Source organism: Chaetodon auriga, chromosome 20, assembly GCF_051107435.1.
Source record: "Chaetodon auriga isolate fChaAug3 chromosome 20, fChaAug3.hap1, whole genome shotgun sequence".
NCBI lineage: Eukaryota > Metazoa > Chordata > Actinopteri > Chaetodontiformes > Chaetodontidae > Chaetodon > Chaetodon auriga.
Genome location: NC_135093.1, coordinates 20,367,815 through 20,393,573, shown reverse-complemented (window position 1 = coordinate 20,393,573; position 25,759 = coordinate 20,367,815). Strand labels below are relative to the sequence as shown.

Below are 25,759 nucleotides of genomic sequence, written 5' to 3'. Positions count from 1 at the left end.
TAGAGAATTTATCAGAGAAAAAATTATAGAAGTTTCACTTGAATATTTATTTGTTTGGCAAGTGCAGCACAAACTAGACGTGTAGTATATACACCATGACTGATGCTACAACATTTCAGATGTACACCAGAGTACACCAATTAAAAAAAAAAACAAAACACTTTGCTGTTAATGCTCCAAACAGCATGGCTGTTCCATAATACAGGGAAAATGACTGATATATTTTACCTGCTTTGCAAATGCATTTTCCAGCAAGGTGTAACTTCTAGTGTGTCACACAAGACCATCCAGATCAAGATGGTACAAATGGAAAAAATATTCTAATATTCCTTTTCATAACAGTCAAGATTACATCACAATTTAAATTAAGTTGATGTTTCTGCTGATTCCTCATAATTGTGAAGGCAAACAGAAATTATTTTAAAAAAAGAAACTGTACTAAAGTACACTAAAATATCTTTTCAGCAGTGTGAATGTTTTTCTCTAATGTTTGCTCAGTATGCACTGTCTGTTTCATACTCGACTTCACATCCCAAAAACTGAAAGCTGCGGTGCGCATTGTCAAGCAAGTTTTCCAAACAGTTTCCTATCACAGTAACACATTTTCATATTGTGGAAATCATTTTTGAAATTGTGAGAAATATGTATAATGTTTCTACCACACAGCTCTCCTGGAGGGATGAGAACAGATGAAGACCAATTTAACTCAAACTTAAATTGCAGATGAGACAGAAACAAGACAGAAACCACCAGAATGTGGACTGGAAATGACGAGCCCACTGGAGAGTCATTACTCTGGTCTATTAAGTTGCAAAACAACAGCGGTTTTGACATTTTGTCTCAACTTGTCACTAATAGCACACTTGAAGATATCCTTGACAGCCTGATGCGTTTAGATAGGATGTTTTCTTCAATGGAAAACCTGAACAGGTGAGTCATGACTAATCATGAAACAGACAGCAACTCCAGCTCATCACTCTCACTTTGAGTCCTGCTCAGAATGTGTTCCTCAGGTGTCACTCAGGTGGTTTTGTACAGTTCACCTCCGGCTCTGACTGTGAGCAGGGCTGCAGAGAGCGCAGGATATGTTCCAGTGTCCACTGCTCTTCATGTAAGGCGTGCTCATCCAGGGTGAACTGGCCTTGCTTGGTTCGGATCAGCTCCTTCACATGAGCGCATGATGACAGGGCTGCAGGACACACACAGATTATTCTCACGCTTAAGTGTTAACAGGGTTGAATTCTGATTGGTTAGTTCAGTTTATTTACTTTTCCAGAAACGTGCTGATGAGGAAATTGTGAAATGGATTGAATTAATCTCACCTTTTCCCAGGTCATCCACCAAGCTTCTCACATAAAATCCTCCACCACACTCAATATCTGTTGCAGAAATACAACTATTATGAGTGTTTGAATGTCTAATTCAACATAAAAAGAAAATGGAAACAGTAGAAAATGACATTAAAAATGCTATTTTAAATACCAGAAATTCAGAAGTCTTATGTAGAGGAAGAAAGAAAAACTGCATGAAGGGGCATATGCTAACCCAGAGTGAAGAGAGGAGGCTTGAACTCCTGCAGGCTCAGGTTGTACACATGGACTGGTCGGGCTGGTTTGGCCTCAACCTTGTGACCTTTCTTCAGCAGGACAGACAGACGCTGGCCATCCTTTTTCAGTGCTGAGTAGCTGAAATGACAGAAAGTCAATAAATCACAGCATACTGAAGATGGTAACAACAACAATAACAACAACAACAACAACAATAATAATAGCAGTGCCACTGATTACCAGGATGACAGCATGAACTCAAACCATAGGCCTAGTTGAACAGGCAGGTTTTCAGGTTTTTTTTTGAAAGTCACAATAGATGCAATGTTGCATGTCTCTGCTGGGATAGATTTCCAAAGGGTGGGAGCTGCCAACTGAAGGTCCTGTCCCCAAAGGTTCATAGGCTGGTGTGGGGATGGTGAGCAGACCCATGTCCAAGGGCCGCTGATTCTGGGATAGTATACACATGGAAGCAGTTTGATAGGTACTGAGGGGCAAGGGCAAGAAGGGATTTATAGGTGAGGAGGAGGATTTTGTATTCAAGTAGAAGTATGAGAGTGATGGCCAGAATCTGGAGATGTTTTTGAGGTGGTAGAAAATGGATTGGATCGGGGGATGGGCAGATGTAGGCAGAGTAGTTGTCCACACCAAGGTGAAGCTCTCCAGCCTTCCAGAGGAGTGATTTAATGTGGCGGTGATGAGGAGGTGATCTGTGATTCTGATGAGGGGAAGATGCCTGTCTTTTTTACTTGGAAAAATAAGCTGCAGTAAGAACTGTTATATACACACATCACACCAATCCTACTGTTCCATATCAGAGTGACACTGTAATGTTGCAACTTTAGGCTCTTTGTCTACTTGTTGTGCCATGACCACTGGCAGGAAAGCCTCTTCACAGGCAATGTGACACATGTACATGTCTAAAGCCCTGCTAGCGACCTCTAGAGGCTGAAAGGTTCACTGCACCACAGCTGGTGTTGGCAAGTCATCCAACTATTACATGATTAATGTTGGTTGCCACAACCTCTGCCTCTGGATTATGACTGCAGACTACAATCATCAGTAACGCTTTATTTGAAGTGTGCATAGGACTGACATGACACCTGTCATGACCATGAAGGATACTTGATGAATGTTCATGACTGTGGTCATCAAGTGTCATCCAGTCAATTATGTCATTTTTAATGCAAAGTGGACATTGTTTGAGATGTCTGTTACAACAACTTGACAGGAACCAAGACAACATCACCTGTCATAAACCTGCCATAGCAAGCCTAATTATCAAACTTAAAAAAATTGTTTTTTTGTGTTAATATTACATTAAACTGTCATATGTTACATTGGCTGTCTTGACACCAATATAATTTAATATTAATATTTTTCCTGAACTCAACTATAGTGGTACAATTTGGACTTGTCATTAAGATGACATTCAATATCAAAAGGGCAGTTTCACAACAGAGATTAAGTTTATTGAGGTGACTTATGGCTGATTACAGAGTTTCCTGTTGGACAGATATTGTAATTGCTACTGTAAACGCCAATCAATGTATGAAACAAGTCCTTCCCTAGCTTCCTGTTTTTAGCTAGCTAGCTCCGAGTGAATACGGCCAGACCAGAAGTGGAAATGGAACGGAAAAACAGAAATAAATTGCCAAAAAAAATCACTGGAAGCTATTTAAGTCCTTTACACCCCTGAGTACTGTGACAAAAAGTGGTTCAACAATAACAGATAGCAACTTAGAACAGAGAAGCAGTTTTGTGAGCTAAAAACTCTCATTCTAAATTATACATAGTGCTTCAGATACCATATAGTTGATAATGATATAATGGTTTCATGCTTTAACAACAGTGACAACAGAAACTCATGGAGTGTCCATGAAGACGTACAGTACATTTGAGATTTGTTTTGTGTGGGTATGAGTGGAGACTGGAATGATTGGACAGTTTACTTTCACATACACAAATGTTATTGTGATGATACCATTTTCTTAGACTGGCTTTACTCACAGTGGAGGAACTTGCATGATGTCACCAGTGAAAGCTTTCAGCTTCTCCTCAAAGTCCAGTCTGGTTATGTGTTCTGTGGGCAAAAATCACACAAATAACATCCTGTAAAGAGATAAAACTGCAGGGAGAGAGGTCTACCTCAGAATGGTATGACAATATGAAAGGACAGCTGGGAAGACTACAGACTAGAGAAACCACCTACCGTTTAACCTGAGATGCCAACAGCACAGATTCACACTAAACAGCCTCCATCACCGAGTAAGGACCAAAACATCACTACGCTACTGGCTGATAAAGGAAAGTGTGTGGTGGTCGTAAACACAGCAGACTACCACGCCAAGGTCACCACAGTACTCAACCACAAGACAATATGCTTAACAATAGAGCCAACCTCAGCCCAAATTTGTAAAGAGCTGGACCTACCTGCAATACAATGGAGGGTTTTACAGTCAAAACATGGCTGAGGCATGGCCTTACCACTATCTCCCATTTTGGCCAACCTCTACAAAGTTAAAGATGAGGGCAGAGCCCTGAATTCCTTAAGAAGAACAGTACAAAGCCACTGGTTTAGATATTTGGATGACACATGGGTCAAAATCAAAACTGGGGAAGTACAAGCCTTCATAGAACACATCATCTCAGTGGACAGTAACATCAAGTTCACACGAGAAGTTCTGTTTGATCAACTGCTCTTTTTTGGACTGTGCTGTACACAAATCTAAGGGATACACATAAAGTTTGTGGATCTGGACACCGTAAGACTCAGGAAGAACACCAACACTGTCCATCCATGTCTGGAGAATTGGAGAAATTCAAGAGGATTTCAAACCCAGCAACACTAAGATGGAAACTGCTCCACCTGAAAGGCCGCACACCCAGACACAATGCATGCAGTCCAATGCAGTGAGGGATGCAGACTTGTGCATGAGGGAAACTAAAAATTCACACCTGGCTGCGGGTAACTCCAACAATGAATGACTGCTGTTACACAGCCAGTAGCACAAGTGTCCCAAGTGTTATCAAGGTCCCTATTGGGACATGCACACATGGGTTAGACTACTGAATGGTAGGAACTGCTCAAATGAAATCATGTAATTCATACTTCAATATTTACCAAAGTCTTTCTCCAGAATCACACTGCCAGTGGCATCAAGAGTATCTGTTGCCTTCCCCAGTTCCCCCACGGCAACATATTTCTGAAAAACAAACATCACGTTGTTGTGTCTGTGTAAGAAGGACCATTCATATGGAACTGTGGAAATCTGAAAATATTTATGCTGCTCATTTTTTACATCAAGCGCCTCATGTGGTCAAAGTATGCCCTGACCTCAGTGAAATATACCTAAAACATTAAAAAGATCGTGTTGTTGTGCCTCCTAGAACAAAGACTAACCTTCAGGTCATACATTCACAACAACCAAATGAACTATGGAAGTCCAGGGCACTCACCATCAATATCAGGCTCTTTAGCTGCTATATGCTCCACCATGTCCACCAGCTAGTGTCTAACTGTGTCTGTCTGCTGTTTGTTGCTTTGCAGTGGATTTATCAGAGCTGTCTCTGTGATCAGTGGTCATTAGACTAGAGAAGCTCTATACAAATATAGAGCTTTAAAGTGACAGTCAACTCTGTTAATGTTAATGCAGTATGCAGGAGACAAAAACTCTCAAATACTGAAACATTACATAAAACTAAAGTAATTAACCCAGTTTTTCATTTCATGCATATGATTAAGTGCATGAAATCACTGGCTGGACAATAATACACTATTCCAGTTTGGTTGATATACAGTAGTTCTGTATAACTTCATTGTACATCAACTGACTTTCACTGTTTACATACTGTAAATGCAAACAAACTCACCTTAGAGCCAGCCAACATTGTACTGAGCATCTTTGTGCCATCGCCAACACCAACAACTGCAAGAAACAGAGACAATGTTAGAATCTCTTCTCTAAAGTCCTGCTAGCATCCCCTAGAGGTGTCAATACTCATTACACCAAATGATAAAAAGTCCCACAAATCAAACCATATACTGATGATTTTGCAACATTTCCAGCCTTAAAATTGTCCTATTTCATTACAATCTCATCCATGTTGTGGAGGATAATGGTATTGTTAAAATTTGAGTCGGCGAGAAGTAACTCATTGAAAAACATTTCTTTCCTTTGGATGTAGTGAAAAACACATGAGTTTTTATTTAAGTATTTTGTCCAAATGTGTATCGTTTAATAAACCACAGCTGTTGCTACGACTGAGGACAATGAGGAGATGGTTCAGATCTTAAACAATACTGACATGTGCACATATACATTGAAAGAGTTACTGGTCATTGTAATTATGCTTCTTGTCCATACTGGCTGCACGAGGATACCTTTCAAAAGTGATTTCATTGTGAGTGACAGAGGACAAAATTCACAGTCTTCATCATTCTGTGTAAAACAGAATTCTTAATTTGAGCCAGAGAAAATATGAGTCTTCTGCAGTCTGAGTTAGATCAATCAAAGTTACCTTAAGTTCAGATGCTAAAGTCTTTTAAGTTCCAAGTTTGCTTGTGTTTCCACAGACAGTGACCAATGACTATATATGGGCATGTCACTAAGGTTTTTGCAGTATATGGGCATGTGAGTGCTGTTTTAAGACAGACAGGAAAAATATTGATGTATTCCTTAACACCATTGTTGATCAGTTACAGCAGGCAAATGTGCATTTTTTTTTTTTTTGTACATAATTATCCATAACTTCTTGCTTGCAGCAGCAATCTCTACCAGCTTCATAACGTTAACCAAACCTACATCCCCAGTAGGCCTTTGAATAAGAGGTTGAGTGTTTGGGTGAACTGTCCTTATGCACCTGCTTCACTTTCACCAGCCAAGGCAGAAATGACAACAGTCGCACGTGGACCCGCACCTGGAAGTAAACGCGACACCCCGCCTACCTAACACCCCGCTGGCCGCGCTGTCCAGCGTCCCTCCGTGCCCCATCTTCAGGCTCTGCTTCTTCCTCTTTCGCGGGTTTGGGTTTTGTACTCCAGCTTCTGAAAGATAAGTGAGGCAAAAACATTTCACTGTTAGCTTCAACAAATTACAACAGGCGTACTTCCTGGTTCCGGCCCCTATTGTATTACCTTTGAGTAAAGCTTCTTTGAGCGTATTTAACACGTCTGCAGATGTCGGTCCTTGTTTTTTGTAAATCGCAAACAGTCCATTTAAAGACTGCAGTTTAGATAGAGAACTAATTATCGGACCAGCAGTATCAGATATTTTTCCTGCCATGCTTGTTTTTTTCTTCTTCGGCCGATTCGACTCTTCTTCTAGTCACATATTAGCCATCTGTGGCCAAGCGACCTGTTTTTGTATTCCGCCATCTGCTGGTTCCTTAAGCTCTTGTACATATTTTTCTAATATGGGCTTCAAGCCAAAATTGCACAACGGTACAACGTTAGAGCGTTATATTAAATAAGCTTATGTGCTCATAGACGTTTTGACAGATTAAGGGTGACTGCGTGCAGTTTTAGTTAGCTGTTAGCTGTCCTCTTCCAGGACGAGCTAGAAACTATGACCAAGATGCATTGCGCCGAAAAAACACTTCCTAGTTACTTTGCCGCTTGGCTTCCTCTTCCTGACAGCTGTGTTGTCTACAACAACAATAACTGCCAGGAAGATATTTGTACTGCAGTCGTTGAGGTTTGTGTTTTTTAAACTTTATTTTATTTTACGTTTGCTGAAGGTACCGTCATTATTTTCCCGGAAAACCGTCAAATACTGTTTTCCTTTTCACGGAGGTTGACCATTCGATAGCCATACACAAACCTTTGACTCGCACTTCGACACACGCGATTCCACCAAGTTGCATTTATTTAATTCAGTTTTCTGCTTTTGCGTCTCACTCACAGCAAGCTGACACGCCTAGCAAAAGTTTGATTTTCTTAAGTTGGATGATGCCAAATTGAAGAGGTGATTCTAGTGGTGTTAGTAAGATCGAACGTTATGTTAAGACGGCATGTTGTGCTTTTGTTGACATCTTGATATACTCTCAACTGCTATGGTTTTTATGGCGTTTGGCACAATGGAGTAATTGCAACACCTAATTTAGATCTTCTAATTTACTTGTTATTTTTCATGATGCTGGTAGCCAATGAGTTTGCTCTAGCAAATGAGTGGACCTTGTGGCTGCAGTTTTAGATCTGAAAAGAGATCTCTTGGGTTGGATATCTCCAAATGATCAGCCATACTGTCCTTTACAGAGACCCAGGGCACTGCCAGCGTCTAACAAATCCTGACCTGATTAAGCTATCATGTATTGTATTCCTAATCAGAAACGTAGATGAACCTGGTAATTGGGAAGCATTGACAGTCTGCCACACAAGAGTTTCATGCAGTTCAGCCTCACAAAGGCAGTTCATTACTGCAGTTTGACTTTGGTCTTCTGCAGTTCTGCATCCAGTTCCACTTACTGACTGACTGATGGTAATGGGCTGCTTTTGGATCTCTTTAGATAATTAAAACACTAGTAGATGCAGTTTGGATGTACTTGATGTAGGACAGACATATTTACAATAATAATTACAATAGTAGTATATAGTAGCAAAATTCATTTTCAATTTGGCAAGAGTTTGCTAAACACTGTTTTAGTAATAGCGCTACAACTAACAGTTATTTTATCATTATTGAATAATCTGACAACAGTATTTTCAGTTCATACATTTAAGCCGTGGTACATAAAATAGTAATGCGCATCATGATTTCCTAAAGGCCATGGTGACATCAAATGTCTGGTTTTGTCCAATCGGCTGTCCAAAATCTCAAGATATTTCCTTTACAATCACGGGTTGAAGAATAGCTGTAAATCCTCACAGTTTAGAAGTTAGTACTGGGGAGTATTTGGCTTTTTTGCTTGGAAAATGACTTCATCCAAAAAAAAAAAAAGACTAATCAATTACCAAAATAGTTGCAGCTTACTTTCCTGTTAATCAATTAATGATCTAGTCCTTTCGTCCCTAATCTTTATGTTCAGTCTTTTCTTCTCCAGTCAACGGATCACAGAAGAAAGACGTGAAGGCAGCATTGTACATCTCAGATGAAAAGGAGAAACTGTGATTAAGAATGGAGGATTTCAGGCGGACATACCTGCGTCTGTGTAAGGAGGGAGGAGTGGAGCCTCAAGAGGGTGTTGTGGCTCAACTCCAGGAGAACAGGGCTGCTCAGGGCACCAGACTGGACCTGAATGGACAGAGCCTGTCTGTAGATACCTGTTCTGTGCTGGCCAGGGCCCTCCAAAAAGATACCGTCTTCACAGAGGTGTCACTCAGTGACTGCATGCTCAGCGAGGAAGGTATGTAAATCCACAAACAGACTACAGTATATATACCCTGGTGTATTATGTTGTATGTTGCACAGCAGAAGATAAGATAAAATAAGAATCCTTTATCCAGCAGGGAAATTTGCAGGGTTACACCAGCAAAGAGGATAGCGCCATAGCAAGAAGCATCAGTAAAGAAAAAGCAAAGAATGATAAAAAGTAAACAATATAAGTAAAGCAGAGTAAACAGACAATGGTTGAATTTAACATTCTTACATATTGCACAATTCAAAATAAATAGCAGGTTCTATGAGAATACAAATAGGTATCTGAATGCAGATATTTGTTTGATACATCTTTTGATTTTCCACATGGATAACCTTTACTGATGCATTGGCTTGTACATTTACTTTGGCCATAAAAAAAAGCTGATTTCTGAGGAGAGAACTCATTTCAGTGTGGTTGTGGGAAGTACTGCAAACTCATCTAATGCTGTTCAGTTAGGCTGACATTTAAAGGGGAAAGCTGGCGTTATTCAATGTGTTAGTCTGTCTCTCAGTGCTTTCTGACCTTCTCTGCCCCTCACTGTGGGGCTCAGTCTCAATCCCATTGGCTCCTACTGCAGATATAAATCGTAAAAAGTTTAGATTTTTGGACAAGAATGGAGCTCTGTGGCACAGAGGAAGAAAATATACCAAGTTTTGATAAACTCACAATACTTGTTGGTAAGGTAAATTCATTGTTGGTGTTGGTCTTGGCTCTGCACATGAGATTTGATGACAGTAAATATAAAATCACATTTAACAATATCAGCTTTCATGCTCATGTATGACTCTCAGGTGCCAAAGTACTGCTGACTGGACTGTTTGGCAACACAACTGTGAGAGTTCTGGATCTGAAGGTAACTCTTGTCAGATTACACTGTCCACACTCTAACTCACTAATGATTTAATTTTTTTTTTTTTTTAATGAGACGTGTATCGATAGTCAGTTGATGCAAAATATTGTTCACAGGGGAATAACTTGAGATCCAAAGGGGCTGAAGTGCTGGGAAGGCTGTTGGCACATAACAAGACTCTGCGTAGGTGAGAACGATGCTTTGTGTGATGACGTTTTCTGTTGTGGCAACAGCAGACATGACTTTTGAATGTATTTTAGTGTGCATTATAATTTTTGTTTCATAAAATAACAAATAAATAACATGAATTTGGACAAAGATTCTTAGTTCAAGGTCGACTTACTGGCTGTTCCCAGTGCTTTCATCTACATCTCATGGTCTTTGAGTTTGAGCAAACTCTATCCACTGTTTAGACTCCTATTTCCAAGGTCAAGACAGAACTTTACAACTAAAGTAACATTTACAAATGTGTTTTTTGGAATTGAAATAAACATATAGATAATAAATACATAAAATTGTATTTGATAAAATAATTGATTAATAAATCTGTTTCCATTTTGACATATCAGATGTTGTTTGTGGAATTGGTACATTTATTTGATAGGTTCCTCACTGCAAGATGGTTGAATTATTATTATTATTGCTTTCAGTGAATCTGCTTCAGCCAATCACAATCTAAGACATGCTCTTAATGTAGCCAATGTAGGGTGAACTGTTTGTTGGTCATATGCTTCACATAAATCGCTGTGGAAAGAAACCATGCATCTACTAATAAAAGATATGATGCAGCCAGTATTGATAATGCTGAAGAAGTGGTTGGAATAACCATTATTCCCCTGTTGCCCACGTTAGTCTGACAAATAATAGTATATGTTTTCTACTTTAATTTAACCAACAATCTTGCCTAAACCCATCATGCCTAAAACTTGTAAATACTTTTTCTAGGTTGGTGTTGGAGTGGAACGCCTTGGGCGTGTGGGATGAAGCCTTCTCACTCTTTTGTGAGGGTTTGGCCTCCAATAGCGTGCTGACTCAGCTAGACCTGCGCAACAATCAGATCAACCACCACGGAGCATCTGAGCTCGCTCTGGCACTCAAACGCAACAACACAGTGGAAGTGCTAGGTGACACAATGAAATACAATCTGACCTCTTCACTTTGTAACAATCTAGCATTTACAGAAAACGGTTTTAGTAATATCCTTTACACAATCATGTGTTTCACAAAGTGGTGAACCTCAACCTTCATACCCAATCAAGATACTATCACCTGTTACCAGTGAGCCTGATGCTGAGATTACACCATGAAAATACAAACAACAAACAAAATCAGTTCAAACAGTTACAGGCTTGTAATGGTTGGTTGTTAAGTACATGTTTAAAGTGTTAAATAGGTATATGAGTATTCAGATTTAGGTCACATTGCAAGAGATTCCATGAGTCTGCCACACTAACTAAAAGCAGTTCCTCCAAAGTCAGTGCTGAGATGATGTACCTGAAGAACCAGCCACTCCCTGGAGGAAGTTAAATATTGATCATGGTTCCAGTGTAACATAGAAGTAATATATGATGGTAGTTTTCTGACCAGGCCTTTATAGACATACTGACACCAATGCTTAGTGCGTCTGTCAGACAAATGATGAGTCTGATCCACATCTTCGAGTGTTAAAGAACAGATTTTTGTTGTATTCTGGTGTATATTGTGTGACTGACTGATGATCTCTCTGGTCTTTCTGCCTGACTGCATTCACAGATCTGAGGTGGAACAACATTGGTCTGCTGGGTGGCAGGTCTCTGCTGGAGGCGCTGCAGAAGAACAAGACCATAGTGCAGCTGGAGATGGCAGGAAACAACATACCTAGTGACACACTCAAAGCACTTGGTAAGGTGTGTGTGTGTCTGTCAGAACATGGTTAAGCATGTGTGTCTGTACAAACGTACCCCTGTCCTTTCTGCTCTGCAGTACTAATTGTAATTTATTTTCAAAGTTGTTGTTTCTGCATTTTTTGTGTGTTACACCCCTCACAAACAGGCAGCTACATTATGTCTGCCTCCTTAAAGGGGAGGTTCAACTAAATTAGAAAAATCCCAAAACATATTTTTTCACTCTGCTGTAGACGTAACCCTCCACTCAGATAGTTTTGGTTTTAGTTGTCCAGGTTTTGAGATGTTTGTCTCTGAGATTTCTTTCTTCACCCCACAGCTACTGAGGTGGAATTTAGTTTATGCTGCACACAGCACTGAATATGCACTCACTGGCCACTTTTTTAGGTACACCTTGGACCCCCTTTTGCCTTCAGAACTGCCTTAATTCTTCGTGGCATACCTTCAAGAGGGTGTTGGAAACATTCCTCAGAGGTTTTGGTCCATATTGACATGATAGCATCACGCAGTTGCTGCAGTTTTACGGCTGCCCATCCATGATGCGAATCTCCCGTTCCACCATATCCCAAAGGTGCTCTATTGAGATGTGGTGACTGTGGAGGCCATTGGAGTAAAGTGAAGTCATTGTCATGTTCAAGAAACCAATTCATCCTGCTGGAAGTAGCAATCAGAAGATGGGTACACTGTGGTCATAAAGGGATGGACATGGTCAGCAACAGTACTCAAATACTCGTGACGTTTAAACGATGCACAATTGGTACTAAGGGGCCCAAAGTACGCCAAGAAAATATCCCCCACACCATTACACCACCACCACCACCAGCCTGAATCGTTGATACAAGGCAGGATGGATCCATGCTTTCATGTTGTTTACGTCAAATTCTGACCCTACCACTTGAATGACACAGCTGAAATCGAGACTCATCAGACCAGGCAACGTTTTTCCAATCTTCTATTGTCTGATTTTGGTCAGCCTGTGCGAATTGTAGCTTCAGTTTCCTGTTCTCAGCTGACAGGAGTGGCACCTGGTGTGGTCTTGTGCTGCTGTAGCCCATCTGCTTCAAGGTTCGACATGTAGTGCATTCAGAGAAGGTATTCTGCATACCTTGGTTGTAACAAGTGGTTATTTGAGTTACTGTTGCCTTTCTATCATCTTGAACCAGTCTGCCCATTCTCCTCTGACTGCTGACATCAACAAGGCATTTTCATCCACACAACTGCCACTCACTGGATATTTTCTATTTTTCAGACCATTTTTGGTAAACCCTAGAGATGGTTGTGCGTGAAAGTCCCAGTAAGATAAGCAGTTTCTGAAATACTCAGACCAGCCCATCTGGCACCCACGTTCAAAGTCACTTAAATCCCCTTTCTTCCCCATTCTGATGCTCAGTTTGAACTTCAAGTTGTCCTGACCACGTCTACATGCCTAAATGCATTGAGTTGCTGTCATGTGATTGGCTGATGAGCTATTTGTGTTAATAAGCAACTGAACAGGTGTAACTAATACAGTGGCCAGTGAGTGTTGAATTCTACAGTGAAACTCAACGCCAGCTTACTACTAGGAAACAAACAAACAAACACCATATCATGAGCTGTGCAAGGGTCTATAATTATTTTGTCCAAGTGTGACCAAAATGTTTTAAGCTAAGTTTGACTCAAAACACAGCCAATAGGTTCTCAATAATGTTACGAAAACAGTGGCCTTAGTTTTTCTGGGATACAAGTTTGGATGCTCCACACATTCATCACGATGCACAGTTTCTTGGCAGAATATGATCACATCCTACAGTAAATAAGACCTACACCACGAGGACTGCTGCTGGTGGGATATGTTTTTTGTTTTGCCTCAACTTCGGCCTTATATTCATAGGAAGTAATAATTACCTGTAACAGTATGGCTTCAACTTAAATCACGTTTTGTTACATGTCATTACTTGGAAAATATTAACACTACCATAATGTGGATTTGAATGTGATTCAGATTATCACTCACTCTGATGCCTGCTAGCATGCTGTCCTCTGCTCTGGACCCATGTTTCACTCATTACCCTTTTTGTCCTGTTGTTGAACAATTGCAGAGCAGACCACAGGGCACAACTCAGACAGACAGTCCACTATGAGAGAGAACCACAGCAGAAGCCAGGTCCTCACCAGGGAGATTCATACACTGAAGGAGGAGAAAGGCCGGCAGGTAAACCCCTCACTGAAGAATGAAACAACTCTGATGCAATACAGGAACACTGGTGGATGAAGACTGTTAAAAGGAAATCATAAAAAACAAGAAGCCCCAATGAAAATCTGGCCATGCGGGTGGATACAGAGATTTTCAGGTCTGTTTGTCCACCACTTTGACCCAGACTGACATATCTCAACAATTATCAGATAGATTGCCATGAAATTTTGTTCAGACATTCATGGTCCTCAAAGGATGAATTCAACCATGTTGTTGATATTTTTTGTGAAATACCTCAATAATTATGGGATGGGTTGCCAAGAATAAATGCATGAAACTTAATGACTTTGGTGATCCCTGACCTTTCCTTAAATGCCACTAACAGGTCAAAAGTTCACTTTTGAAATATCTGAACCCCTGATGTTGAATTCCCCTGACTTTACCTCTACTCTTGGTTTTTAGTGAACTACCTTGACAGCTATTGTTTGGTTTGCCATGCAGTTTGTTATAGTTATCCCTCAAACCACCAGCAGGTCAGAGTTTTCACTTCGTCTGTAAAATATCTCAGCATATTTTATTTATTCTTTATTTGGCATGTAGGTCCCATTTAGATACAAGGTCTGTTCTTCCAGGGAATAGTGGTCAAGACGGCAGTTTCACATATAAAAAATACATAAAAGCAGCACAAAGGAAATAGTAAAAAAAAGAGAGGGATACAGGCCATACCTGCAATATCCATAACACTTTCCTCCTTAAGTCAAGGGTTATGTGAAACAGCAACATGTTGATGCATTTGCATAAAATTTTTGTAAAGCCATTTATGGCTCCTACACGATGAATTCTACTGCCTTTGGAGATCAAAACCAATGATCAGCCTAAGATTTAATATGTTTTATGTTAATTATCGAATTGCTGATTGTGATTAGGATTATATTTTGTTGTAAGAACTTAGCTCAAGGCACCATTGTGTCCAAGTGTAGCCTCACAGAGCTACTAGCATGGCTGTAGAATCGTAGTTCAGTTAGATATTCACAGACCTTCCCATCAGTCTTCCATAGAACTACTTTCTGCTAAAGGAAGAGTGTCAGCGGAAACTGCACAATGAGGTCTGTGATTTGTTCAAGTGAAAGTCAAGTCAAATCTGTTCAGTTAAATTCTTCTAATCTAATCTAATCCAATTAGACTAGACTTTGGGGCCTTTTGTTGATACACACAACATTTTGGGTGAAATATCACTTTGAATACAGATTTAGGTTAATGTTTGTGGTGATGACTGTGGTTGTTCCTCTGCTGTTTCAGTTCTTAAGCCTGATGGAAACCATAGACAGACAGAGGGAGGAGATGGGACGCTCCAGCAGGTGAGTTTAGGTGTCACTCTGTACAGTCATTGGCCATAACCATAGTTTTATAACTGAGAGGCACATCCACCACATCTGCCTTTAACTCAATGTATTTGCACTAAGGAAGTAAATGCAGCGAGATGTAGAACTCATCTAAGCAGCGAATACCTACAACGGCTCTTCACCTTCCACATCTTGTATCTATGACCTCATGGCATTGACCTTGTTACCCCTTTTCTGTTTGATTAGGTCCACCTCTGTTCAGATAGGCCAACTCCAGGAAGCTCTAAATGACAGGAAGTCAGCTGTCAACTCTCTAACTGCAAAGTAAGCATTTCATTTTCCTTTATTCCATATCTACAATATGAAAAACAGCACAGTCTATGTCTAGGTATTGTAATATAAGTGTCTAGTAATTTTCCAGTCAAGCACAAGGTTGTATGAAGGACTGCAGTATCTTTACACGTCTTCACTGACTCAGCCCTCCTGAAACACACTTAGATAGTAAATATTTAATCAGGCAGTTGAAGGGGCAGCTACTTTTGGTTACTGAAGGTTCTCAGGTACACATACAACCCTAACCCTAACTCTAAGCTTCTGTTCATTCAGCATGACTCGTATGTTATTGCTCTTTCTGCTCTGGTTCTGTTCAAGAGCAATACTGACAGTCTGTAGGCCAGGGGAGCGGGAGGGGAGCGGGCACAGGAAAGATGAGACAAGCTTCCGAAAAACCTCCAATCACAGGAAGTCTGGATGCGACCCACACTTTATTTTATTTATTTATTTATTTATTTTCATTGCCTCCCGTTCCACAGGAAACCCTGTGACAGCATCAATCCAGCAGTCTAGTTCAATTTTAATTCTACTGTATCTGGTGTCATAATTATATCTGTCTTACATTATATTGTAAAATGTGACACTGTAGTGTTTGTACCATTATACACTTCAAGAATAAAACATGAAAATGCCACTTTTGTAGTAAGGAAAGTTGGAAAGGAGTCAGTGCCACACAGGATCAATGAGCCTTTGTAAAGCCACATCTCCCACATAAACAAGAGTCATTACCAGACTGGTGACTGAGGGACGTTATGCCAGAAACAGTCAAGGCTCTCAGTGCAAAGTCTAGAGGCATAGTCATATTACATTTCTGTTGAATGAAATTTCCCTGCAGTCTGCCCTGAGAAAGGTCATGTGAACGAGAGCGACGCTACAGTTTGTAGTCTGACGGTGTGATAATGAATTAAAAAAGGTGAAGGAACAAGCTAGAATATTAATGCCTACATTACCAAACACAGTGCAGCAGTGTTTCAGATTTGAATAAAGGTGAACTCTGACCTGCCAATCCACTGGAACTGGCTGGAGATCCCAACACAATAGGAGTTGCACGTTTGAATTTGTCTATCGTTTGGGCTTCAGCAGAAGTGAATTGGAGACAGAGCAAATATTTGTGTACTGAAAGCTAATGTCCCTTGAAGATCCAGTTTCCACCAAAACCATGAACTCCCCTTGTGCTGCCTCATTTGAATGAACCTCCCACCTGTTGGTGCCTTTCCTCCCATCTGTGCACCAAACACTACACACATGTGCAGGAAGATGACAAAAAGAGTGCTGCTTATGTTGGTCCTTGAGATGCCAAGTAAATATGGCCATGGTCATCAGGTTAGCAGGACATGCATGGGTCTGACAGCAAACTTGTTTTTAATACTGCAGGTGTTTGGACAGCTTTTCCTTCTCCATGCACCTTGCAGTTTTATTGATGCTGTGCCAGAACGTCTGCTGACAAGTAATATACTAAAATGCGATGTCTCAGGAGCCTCCTCAAACATAACAAAATGATTTTGGTACAGTTTGGTTATGAAAGCAGATTATTTCTTACCTGTCCTGATATCCTCTCACAAAGGTGACACATCCTCTTTCTAGTTCGGTGGGGGTATATGAAATAATGTTGCACATTCAGCAAGAAGAAATGCTGTTTTGGCTGGCCTATGTGTGGGTGTACATGCTAAATTCTATATTGAGTAGATGTCTTTTCACCTTCAAATCATCAATGCGCTGCTCACTAGTGTTTCTTAAAGTATGATAAGAAGTACATACAGTAACTAATCACATTATGTTGTGATGTTGTGCAGACTGCAGATGACAGAGGCTGCCCTTGCCCTCTCTGAGCAGAAAAACCACAACATGGGAGAGCTGCTGACACGAGTAAAGGCTGAGAAAGAAGAGCAGAGGGAACGACAGAGCAGAGAGAGGAAGAAAGAGCAAGAGGTATGGACAGATTGGAGCAGACATAACGCTGCAAATGTTATTGTCCAGGAAACGAGATTTCAGCAGATTTTCCACATGTGATTCATCCTATAGGTAGCCCATGAAAACTTTCACATGTGGTGATGAATTGAATCAACACCAGTGAGGAAAATGGCTTTTGTTACTGGCTGTTTTTTACTGTGTGAGGTCACATGATTGTGAAGGGGGGAAATATTCAACCTCCAGAGACAAGCTTGTTGATCTTATGATGATCTCAAAATTGCTATAGATTTTCTAGGTTCCCTACACATCATAACTCCAACTGTCATTCATTACTCATTTCTCATGAATAGTTTTCTCCATAAATGCAAATGTTGTTACAGTACTGGGAAAACTCTTCTGTCATGTGATGTAGCATATGTTTTGTCATGGCATTATAAGAGCATGCACATGTTACAAGTGAGATTCTGGTACAAAATAATTTTGTATATGCCCTTGTTATTTGATCAATATTTTATTTAACAAGTAACAAAACAACACAAACAAACAGATACACAATAACAAACAACACGTTTTTTCTATCTATCTATCTATCTATCTATCTATCTATCTATCTATCTATCTATCTATCTATCTCTATAAAACAGACAACTTTTGATAATAACGAGTTGAGTTTTAATAATTTCTTCAGTTATTGTTTCATTTCTGTTATTCACCTCACATATGGACCCAGGCAGTATTACCGAAATCAACCTTGCAATACCAAGAAGAACATCACTTTAGACTTTAGACTTTAGACTTTAGACTTTAGACACAGGCTGACATCAAATTCCTGCAAAACAGTAACACACTGACAGGTTGTCAAACACAAAATCCAAATCATTTATGCTTGCTGAGATATTGCTGTCTTGAGTGAATGTACCTCATGTGTTTCCATCGTGTAGGACAGTACACTCAGAGAGGGAAAACTACTCCGAGAGATCCAGAACCTGACAGAAACCAACATCCAGCTCAGGAATAAAGTAAGAGTAATGTCTGTTCAGAACAGTGTGGATTTACTGTATGTCAGAGTGTTTGTACCAAAATGGTACATGCCAGTCCTGAGCAGTACACACACAGAGCAAAGTTGCATTATGACCAATGTTAGGTGGAGGAGATGGAGCGCAGGTGTAAGTCTCAGCAGCAGCAGATCTTTGAGCTGAAGCAGGAGCTGACCAACAGCACAGCAGAGCTAAAGCTGCGACTGGCCCAGGCAGATGGTAACACACACTCACAGAACACACACACACATTCTTTATTACAAATACAAAGAGAATGGCATTTTTTTCACCTGTAACCCAGCAAAGATTTCATCCTCTGACAGAGCGTCTGGAAATAGAGAAGCGAAGGTCCAAGCAAGCTCTGGAGGACATGGATAGTCTGCGCCAGAAGGAGGTGCTCTTTCTCATACATACACACAACTTTCCTGTTGTAAGAGCTGTCCTCTCCCCTCTGTATAGAAGAGACAGTCTTCATTTGAACATGCTAGCTAGTCACATGCTTGCTGCTAATTTGCAGCATGCTGCTCCATGCTCCACACATGATTTGCTGTTAATATCACACTCGTGCCTCCCTGAACATCCTCTATGCCCACAGCAAAGACTGTCACACCCTTCGCTCGCAGCAGCTTCCCCTTGTGGATCAACCTGCTATTCAACCCCTATCTATTCTTGTCCGTATCAGCTATAGACAGCATTATCCTAGCGGGACAAGAGTTTCAAAATAACAAAAAAGGAAAAGTGCCAGAAGCAAAAGTTTGGCCACCCTGATGATCAGTACTTAGTAACACCCCCTTTGACTAGTATCCCAGCTCATAAAGGGTTTTTGTAGCCAGCTAAGTGTCAATTTAGTTTCAGTTCTTGTGTGGGAAATTTTTGCACATTCGTCCTTTCAAAATGCTTTTAGTTCTGTGAGATTAGTGGGCAGTCCTGCATGCACTGCTCTTTTGAGGTCTATCCACAGATTTTCAATGTTGGTTAGGTTGGGGGACTGTGAGGGCGATGTTCAACACTCAATCAGCAGTAACTCCAGGAAGTTACAAGAAATAGTCCCACCACATACAGTGATGCCCTGTAAAACAACAGTCTGCTGTTTTTTATACTTTGGTTTTTGTATGGATTAAATAAACAAGATGTATTTTGCTAGTTTGTTCACTTTTCTCTATTTTATATGGAAACTCTATTGTAAGAGATGTAGACTAGAGCACATTTCTGTACAGGTGGAGCATGTAAATCGACACCTAGAAGAGACTGAGAGAGCTCAGCAGGAACGCATCTTCAAACTGGAGGGGCAGCGGATACAACTGGAAGAGGTCAGACTATGGAGTACTATGTTTAAAAGATAAACACATAAAGTAAGACATACATTTAGTCAACAAAGTGCTAATAACAGAAAACAGATCCAAGATATTTTTTTAGCGTAATGCCAGATTTCCTGCATTTAGTGGTTATGGTGTGGAGCGGCCACATAGCGTTGTTGACCAGTTAAGTAAGACCTGAACATTTAAGAACTATGCCAGAGAAAGTGACGCAGTGGAGACCGTTGATAGTAAAGGCGACATTCATGAAGTTGAAGGAAGACTGTAATCTGCTCACAAAGATCAACGCTCCCTATCACAGGGAATCAAGGAATGTGAACACAGTTACTGTGGGATCTATGATTACAGCAAGATATGCCCTGATTATGCACATCACATCCGTCTAATATTGTGAAACTGCTATCTGTGGGCCCCTTCAGGCAAATTAGGCTTTGTGACACAGGGTGAGGTAAAAAAAAAAAAAAAAAAAGACTTGAACTATGAATTAATTCCAGCATCAGATGGTGGTGGGATGCCTGTACACTGTGCCACATAATCCCACATTTACATACATTCATCACAAACAGAATTCGTTCAGTGCCAAAGACTGAATGGGCCTGTATTTATTGAAGGGGGAAGTTGCCCTAACTGTAACTTTCCAAACAGTGCAGGTATTCAAATTCACAAGTTGGCATCTCTCAAACTGGGAATTTCCCACTTCTCAGGTAAAGCTGGGACTGAATGTGGAACCTTAGTCTGGAGAGTTGAATTATAGTGTCCACTCTGGAGAGGTACAGTTGGTGGACATGGTCAGATAAACATCTTCACACTACTGTGATCAAATACAATAGTTGTGTATTTTAGGCTTATTTATTTGGGATGAAGTTGCAGTTAAAATAACAGTTGTTCCTCTTTTGGTTTGGATGTTCACTGACACCTTCAGTACAGTGTGAGAAGCACTTCTGAAATCTCCAGTCTACCAATGCTCTATGAAATGTCATATTCTAATGTCCATCTGTTGTAGGAACTTAGCAAAGCTAAAGCAGCTTGTGTGACTGAAAGGGCCCAGGCAGAGGAGGAACTGGGACGAGTGCGAGCACAAGTGCGTCTGGAGGAGGTGGGTTAAAAAATCTCCATTTTCAGTTAGTAAATGTTAGTACTATTACAGCTCTACACTGGCAAAGGGACATAGATGAGGTAAAATCCTAGCCTTAATAGATCCATGAGAAGCCTTTGATAACAAGTCCTGCAACATTCAGTTCTGTGTTCCACCTGACACAAGTGTCACAAGCAGGGATTCAAGTTAGATTTACCATTCAAGCTTTTATTGGCTAGCAGGAGAAATCCGAACTGAGATTTGCTAATGTCAATGAGCAGTGTTGATAATGAGTGGGTTATCAGTCAGTTGTTCTCCATAATCTTTGTTTCCTCTGAGCAGCAGGAGCATGTGTCATCCTTGGAAGAGAAGCTTCGTTCGGTGCGTTCCTCCCTGCAGGAGGTCCAGCTCCACTGCTCCCAGCAGAAGCAGACCATCTCTGAGCTGCAGGTCAAGAACAGCCAGCAGAGCATTGAGATGGATGGTCTACGGCGCCGGATAGATGAACTCCAGCAGGTCAGGACCCACCAGCTGTCAACCTTTTAGTTTCATCATGTGACGGCATCTTAATTATGAGCATCTTAATTCCATACGTGACTCCTGTGTATGAATTAATTATGTGCAAATCACCATAAGAAATCTTATGTGCAGTTAGTCGGATCAGATTGATGTTGATATGTGAATGTTGGCCTGTGAAAACACTGGATTAAATGGGGCTTTCTCACAGAGATCAGAGTGGCTGAGAGCTTGAAGCTAACTGGCCAGCTAGGGCCTGTCTGTTTGCAGCTTATATGCGTTGGCTGTGTTCCCTGTCACAACATAAAGATAAAGATATTCACTTCAGTCAAACTGGAAACTCTAAAGTCATTTTAGGTGTGATTTTTTTAAAAAAAATCTATTTGAATTTTCTTTTGTCTATACTGTATGTTGACTTTTGAGTTTTAATGATTTCCACAGTGTTTTTCAACATGCTGTAGAAGCATTGGAGTCTTGTGGAAAATCTAATGATGCTGTAGGTTTATGTTATTGCAATTGGTTTGAAGTGTTTCAAGTTTAATTTATTTAATTCAAAGATTGACTGATTTAAAATGCAGTGCCTACTATCACATTTATATAGTGTGCCATCTTTAGCCTCTGCTTATTGTTATTGGCTCATACATCAGAATTTCAAACTTGGTGATTGGATGTTTCTTTCTCAAATGTGACTTGGGAGTCTCCTTCACCTTTTATGTTCACAAACTTGTACTTTCGCCTTTTTGTCAAAGAACCAGATATTTTCTGATACTGCTGTTCATCTTTTGTATTTATGATTCAACTAGGAAAGTTTCACGTCCATCCAAAATGAGAGAGAACTTTCAGTTGCCTTACATTGCCTATGAGAAAATTAATGGGACCTTTGTTTGCAGGCAGATGCTGGACACACAAAATAACACCCAATATGCAACTCTGTGATACACTGCCAAATGTCACTGCCTTGGGTGTTGAACAGGTTCCGTGTTGTTGCAGGAGCTGTCGGGCAAGGACCAGGAGAAAGTGGCTGAGGTGAGCCGAGTGAGGGTGGAGCTGCAGGAGCAGATTGGACATTTACATGCAGAGAGGACGGCACAGGGAGGTCTCAAAGAGAAGATCAGTGCTCTGGAGAGAGAGATTAAAGGTGTGCACTCACTGTCTCTTTATTTTTATTGTCTTTATGACGTTAGTATTTTGTCCTGTACCCAGGTCAGACATCGTAGATTTCAAATCATGAAATATTTTCTCTGCTGCTGTATTTCATTCCTTTCTCCACCTGCGGTTTGCCGTCCTGCAGTACTGAACAGTAACCACAGAGAGGTGCTCCTGGACAAAGAGAGCGAGATGTGTTCCATGCTGGAAAAGTTGCGGCTGAAAGAGGCAGAGATTCAGAGGATGAGGGAGGATGCCGCGCAGAGAGCCAGTTACCTGCAGAGCGCCATCCTCACCTATGTTCAGGGGTCTCCTCTAGGACACTACAGCAGCCCCAAGAAATGACCCAGAGACTTCAACCTCTCAGCTGTAACCTCTGAGCCTTGACTGGGTTCCTCAACAGGTCAGGACAGTCCAAAGGATTAATAGAAATCATCAACTTGTGAAGTAGAAAAGACTGGAAAATCAGGAGTGAATAGGAACATGGAGGAGATAATTGGTGTTGTGCAGTATGACTGATCATCCCTAACACAATGTTCAGGTCCAGTCAGGAAATTAAGGGGTTAAAAGTCTGCAGTTTTAAAAGCAAAACTGTAGGAATCTTGTTCTTACTCCCAGTCAGTGCACCTCATCAATACAAACCTAACTTCTAAGGAAGAAGTGCTCCTCTTAACAAGTAACTCAATCTGGTTTCATCATCAGTCAAAGTTTAAAGGATAATTCTGGTTTATTACAACTTGAGTCTTATTTTGATTGTTCTGCGCATCATTTCTGTCTGTTATGATGTGGTCACTAAAGTAAAAGATGAGATCAGCTACATCACAGAAATGACAACAAACGTACACACAGCTTTACAAGTTGTTCTAAATCCACTTATAGAAATAAATCGTGACATATTTCCTCGATTGCTGCGAAAAACATCAAACACTACTACAGTGTGTGCTGACTGAAAAGGACATCAGCTGGAGAGATAAATCACTTGCTACTGACTGGTTAGGGTGAACCAAAACAAAATATTAAGGTGTCATAAACCAGAATTATCCATACAAAGCTATATTACATTTCCTGACGTTTGCAGAGTGGGTCTGCCTGTCCATCATCAATCCAGTACTACACTTCAGTCCCTAGCTTGTCAACATGAAGAGTCTACAACCATGCTAGTGGCAGCCATGCTCAAAGCTAACATTTGCTAATTAGCAATAAACAAAGAACAGCTGAGGCTGATGGGAATTTCATTAGTTTTGCAGGTATATGGTCATGAACCAATGTGGACACAGTGAGACTTTGACCTGAGATGAAAAGTCACAGAATGACCACAATCATTAGGATTCATCATCAAGGAGTGTTTGAACAAAATTTCATGGCAATCCATCAAATGGTTACTGACATATTTCTGTCTTTCAGACCAAAGTGGTGGACTGACCACCGTTACCACCCCCAGAGCCATGCTGCTAGCATTTGCTGTGGACATTGATGGTCCACAGAGGACAGATATGACATGCAAGATATCTTCAGATACATGTCTAGATGTTTAGATAAATTTCTCACATTAATGCTCTTCAGGGGACCAACAACTCTGTGACCTTTCATCTATCTCCAGCCTCAGAGCAAAATGTGCATTTTTAAGCCCACTACTAGTGAAGTCCTCCAAATATCTCAACACCTAATGTCATTTAATTGAGTCCAATGAGTTCATGTTGTTGGTTGCAATGAACACTTCGGCCTCTAGGGGTCACTACCAGTCCATTAGACTTTTACCCCTTTGTTTGTTTTAAAGCAAACTTTGCCAGCTGGATGAGATTTTTACCAGTTACAAAACAACATGTTTTATCTCTTTTTGGGGCCTAGTGTCAGTTTTTAGTCACACATTAATAGAGTGATGGTCCATTGTTTCAAGATGTATCCTATCTATCCTCTTTTTAATGGAGTGACACAGAAAACATCTAAAAGAAGAAAAAGGGTCAAAATATTATCAGGGAAGTTCTTTCTACCTTGATAATCAAAATCTCTCGAATTGGAAGAAGTGCTTTTACATCTCCATTATAGCCTTTTAAGAGAAAATCCTGCTGGACATGAGATTTAACTGCTGCTCTCAGGACATTTTACTTCCTATGGTCACAGCGCTGTCTTAGTGTTTTACACATGCTCCAGTCATTGCCAAATAATGTCTTCTCTGCATGTTTGTCTTTAGCCCTCCCATCATCTGTTTGCGCTTCAGTTCAGTTCATTCTAGTTCATCTCCTAAATGAATTGAAGGCAATGTAGCACTGTTAGTGTTTGCGATTTAGTCCAAGTACGCCTTAATATTGTATCTGTCAAACCAGATGGCTGCCCCTTAAGCTTCTTTTTTACAAATCAGATTTTATGAAGAAAGTCTAAATTAAACTCTGAATGCAGTCTTTCATAATACAAATGATTGTTTTATATCTTGACTTTGTCTCAGATATGTGATGAATATTTGTCATTTTATTTTTTCAGGTGTGTTTTTACCATTTTAATGCGTTTTTAATGAGGTGTTTTATATATATTGAATGTGGTCATTTCTGAAATAAATTTTTAGCAATGTGTGGATAATGCAGTGGTTGATTTGGATTAGTTTATCTTTCTATTTAACAGATAACATGCAGGGTGTTCAGAGGTGGTGTGTTGGTGGGTTGGAGATGTATGAGGTCACTGGGTCTTGAAATTATAGCCAAAGATCTTCAACTGCCAAGATAGTTCACATACATTTCAAGCCTATGAAACCGTTTGGCTATACTGTTCTTCCTACACTTTATTTCCTCATGGAATCATGCCATTATTAATCAAGTATATTCTACTAGTCTAGTAGTGCACCTATCTAAAATGAGAACATTCATGAATGGACCCTGGCATGCTTGTTAATAACCATGTGTTGCCCTAACATAAATCTCTAAATACAGACTGCAATGACCACACTCATTCTGGATGTAATCATTATACTTTCAAAGACAGCAAATTAAGTCCCCTCAAAGGATGTAATGGAACCTCCTTGGCACGGCATGTTTGTTTGTGTAGCACAATTCAAATACAGAGGCAATTGAAAGAGTTTTATATAAGGGACCGAAATAAATTTGGGCATTTAATTGATTTATTTTCCTATTAATTTTGCTTTCAAATGGAAATAATAAATACTTTCATTTGAAAGTGATTATGATTAGCAGGAGGCTTGTTCTGTCTGTGTGCATCATGGGAGATGCCACCAGCTGACTATTTGAAGATTTAAGGGACCTCCTGGGTTTCTATTTTTAA

The 25,759-nt window shown here is 40.3% G+C and overlaps 2 protein-coding genes across 5 annotated transcripts; one reads left to right on the top strand and one right to left on the bottom strand.

Annotated features, from left to right (window-relative positions):
- Positions 1–23: 23 nt before the first annotated feature.
- trub1 (TruB pseudouridine (psi) synthase family member 1) lies at positions 24–6,891 on the bottom strand. Its single transcript, XM_076760015.1, has 8 exons — positions 6,685–6,891; positions 6,496–6,594; positions 5,421–5,476; positions 4,672–4,753; positions 3,558–3,630; positions 1,546–1,685; positions 1,323–1,379; positions 24–1,189 (listed from the first exon to the last, which is right to left on the bottom strand). The coding sequence occupies exons 1-8, from the start codon at positions 6,830–6,832 to the stop codon at positions 1,017–1,019; spliced, it is 828 nt and encodes a 275-aa protein (XP_076616130.1). The 5' UTR covers positions 6,833–6,891; the 3' UTR covers positions 24–1,016.
- Positions 6,892–7,167: 276 nt separating this feature from the next.
- lrrc45 (leucine rich repeat containing 45) lies at positions 7,168–25,061 on the top strand. Of its 4 annotated transcripts, XR_013079291.1 has the most exons (19): positions 7,168–7,243; positions 8,574–8,891; positions 9,698–9,759; positions 9,873–9,943; positions 10,702–10,880; positions 11,509–11,637; positions 13,718–13,830; positions 15,112–15,170; positions 15,402–15,479; positions 17,282–17,417; positions 18,341–18,418; positions 18,544–18,655; positions 18,760–18,830; positions 19,654–19,746; positions 20,756–20,848; positions 21,170–21,343; positions 22,334–22,481; positions 22,635–22,892; positions 23,894–24,007. XR_013079291.1 is itself a non-coding variant. In XM_076760011.1 (18 exons), the coding sequence occupies exons 2-18, from the start codon at positions 8,663–8,665 to the stop codon at positions 22,832–22,834; spliced, it is 2,025 nt and encodes a 674-aa protein (XP_076616126.1). In that variant the 5' UTR covers positions 7,168–7,243; positions 8,574–8,662; the 3' UTR covers positions 22,835–25,061. The 4 variants fall into 4 exon arrangements, 3 of the variants coding, with proteins under 3 accessions (XP_076616126.1, XP_076616129.1, XP_076616128.1); XM_076760011.1 differs by having other exon boundaries at positions 22,635–25,061; XM_076760014.1 differs by having other exon boundaries at positions 7,170–7,243; positions 8,589–8,891; positions 22,635–25,061.
- Positions 25,062–25,759: the final 698 nt, after the last annotated feature.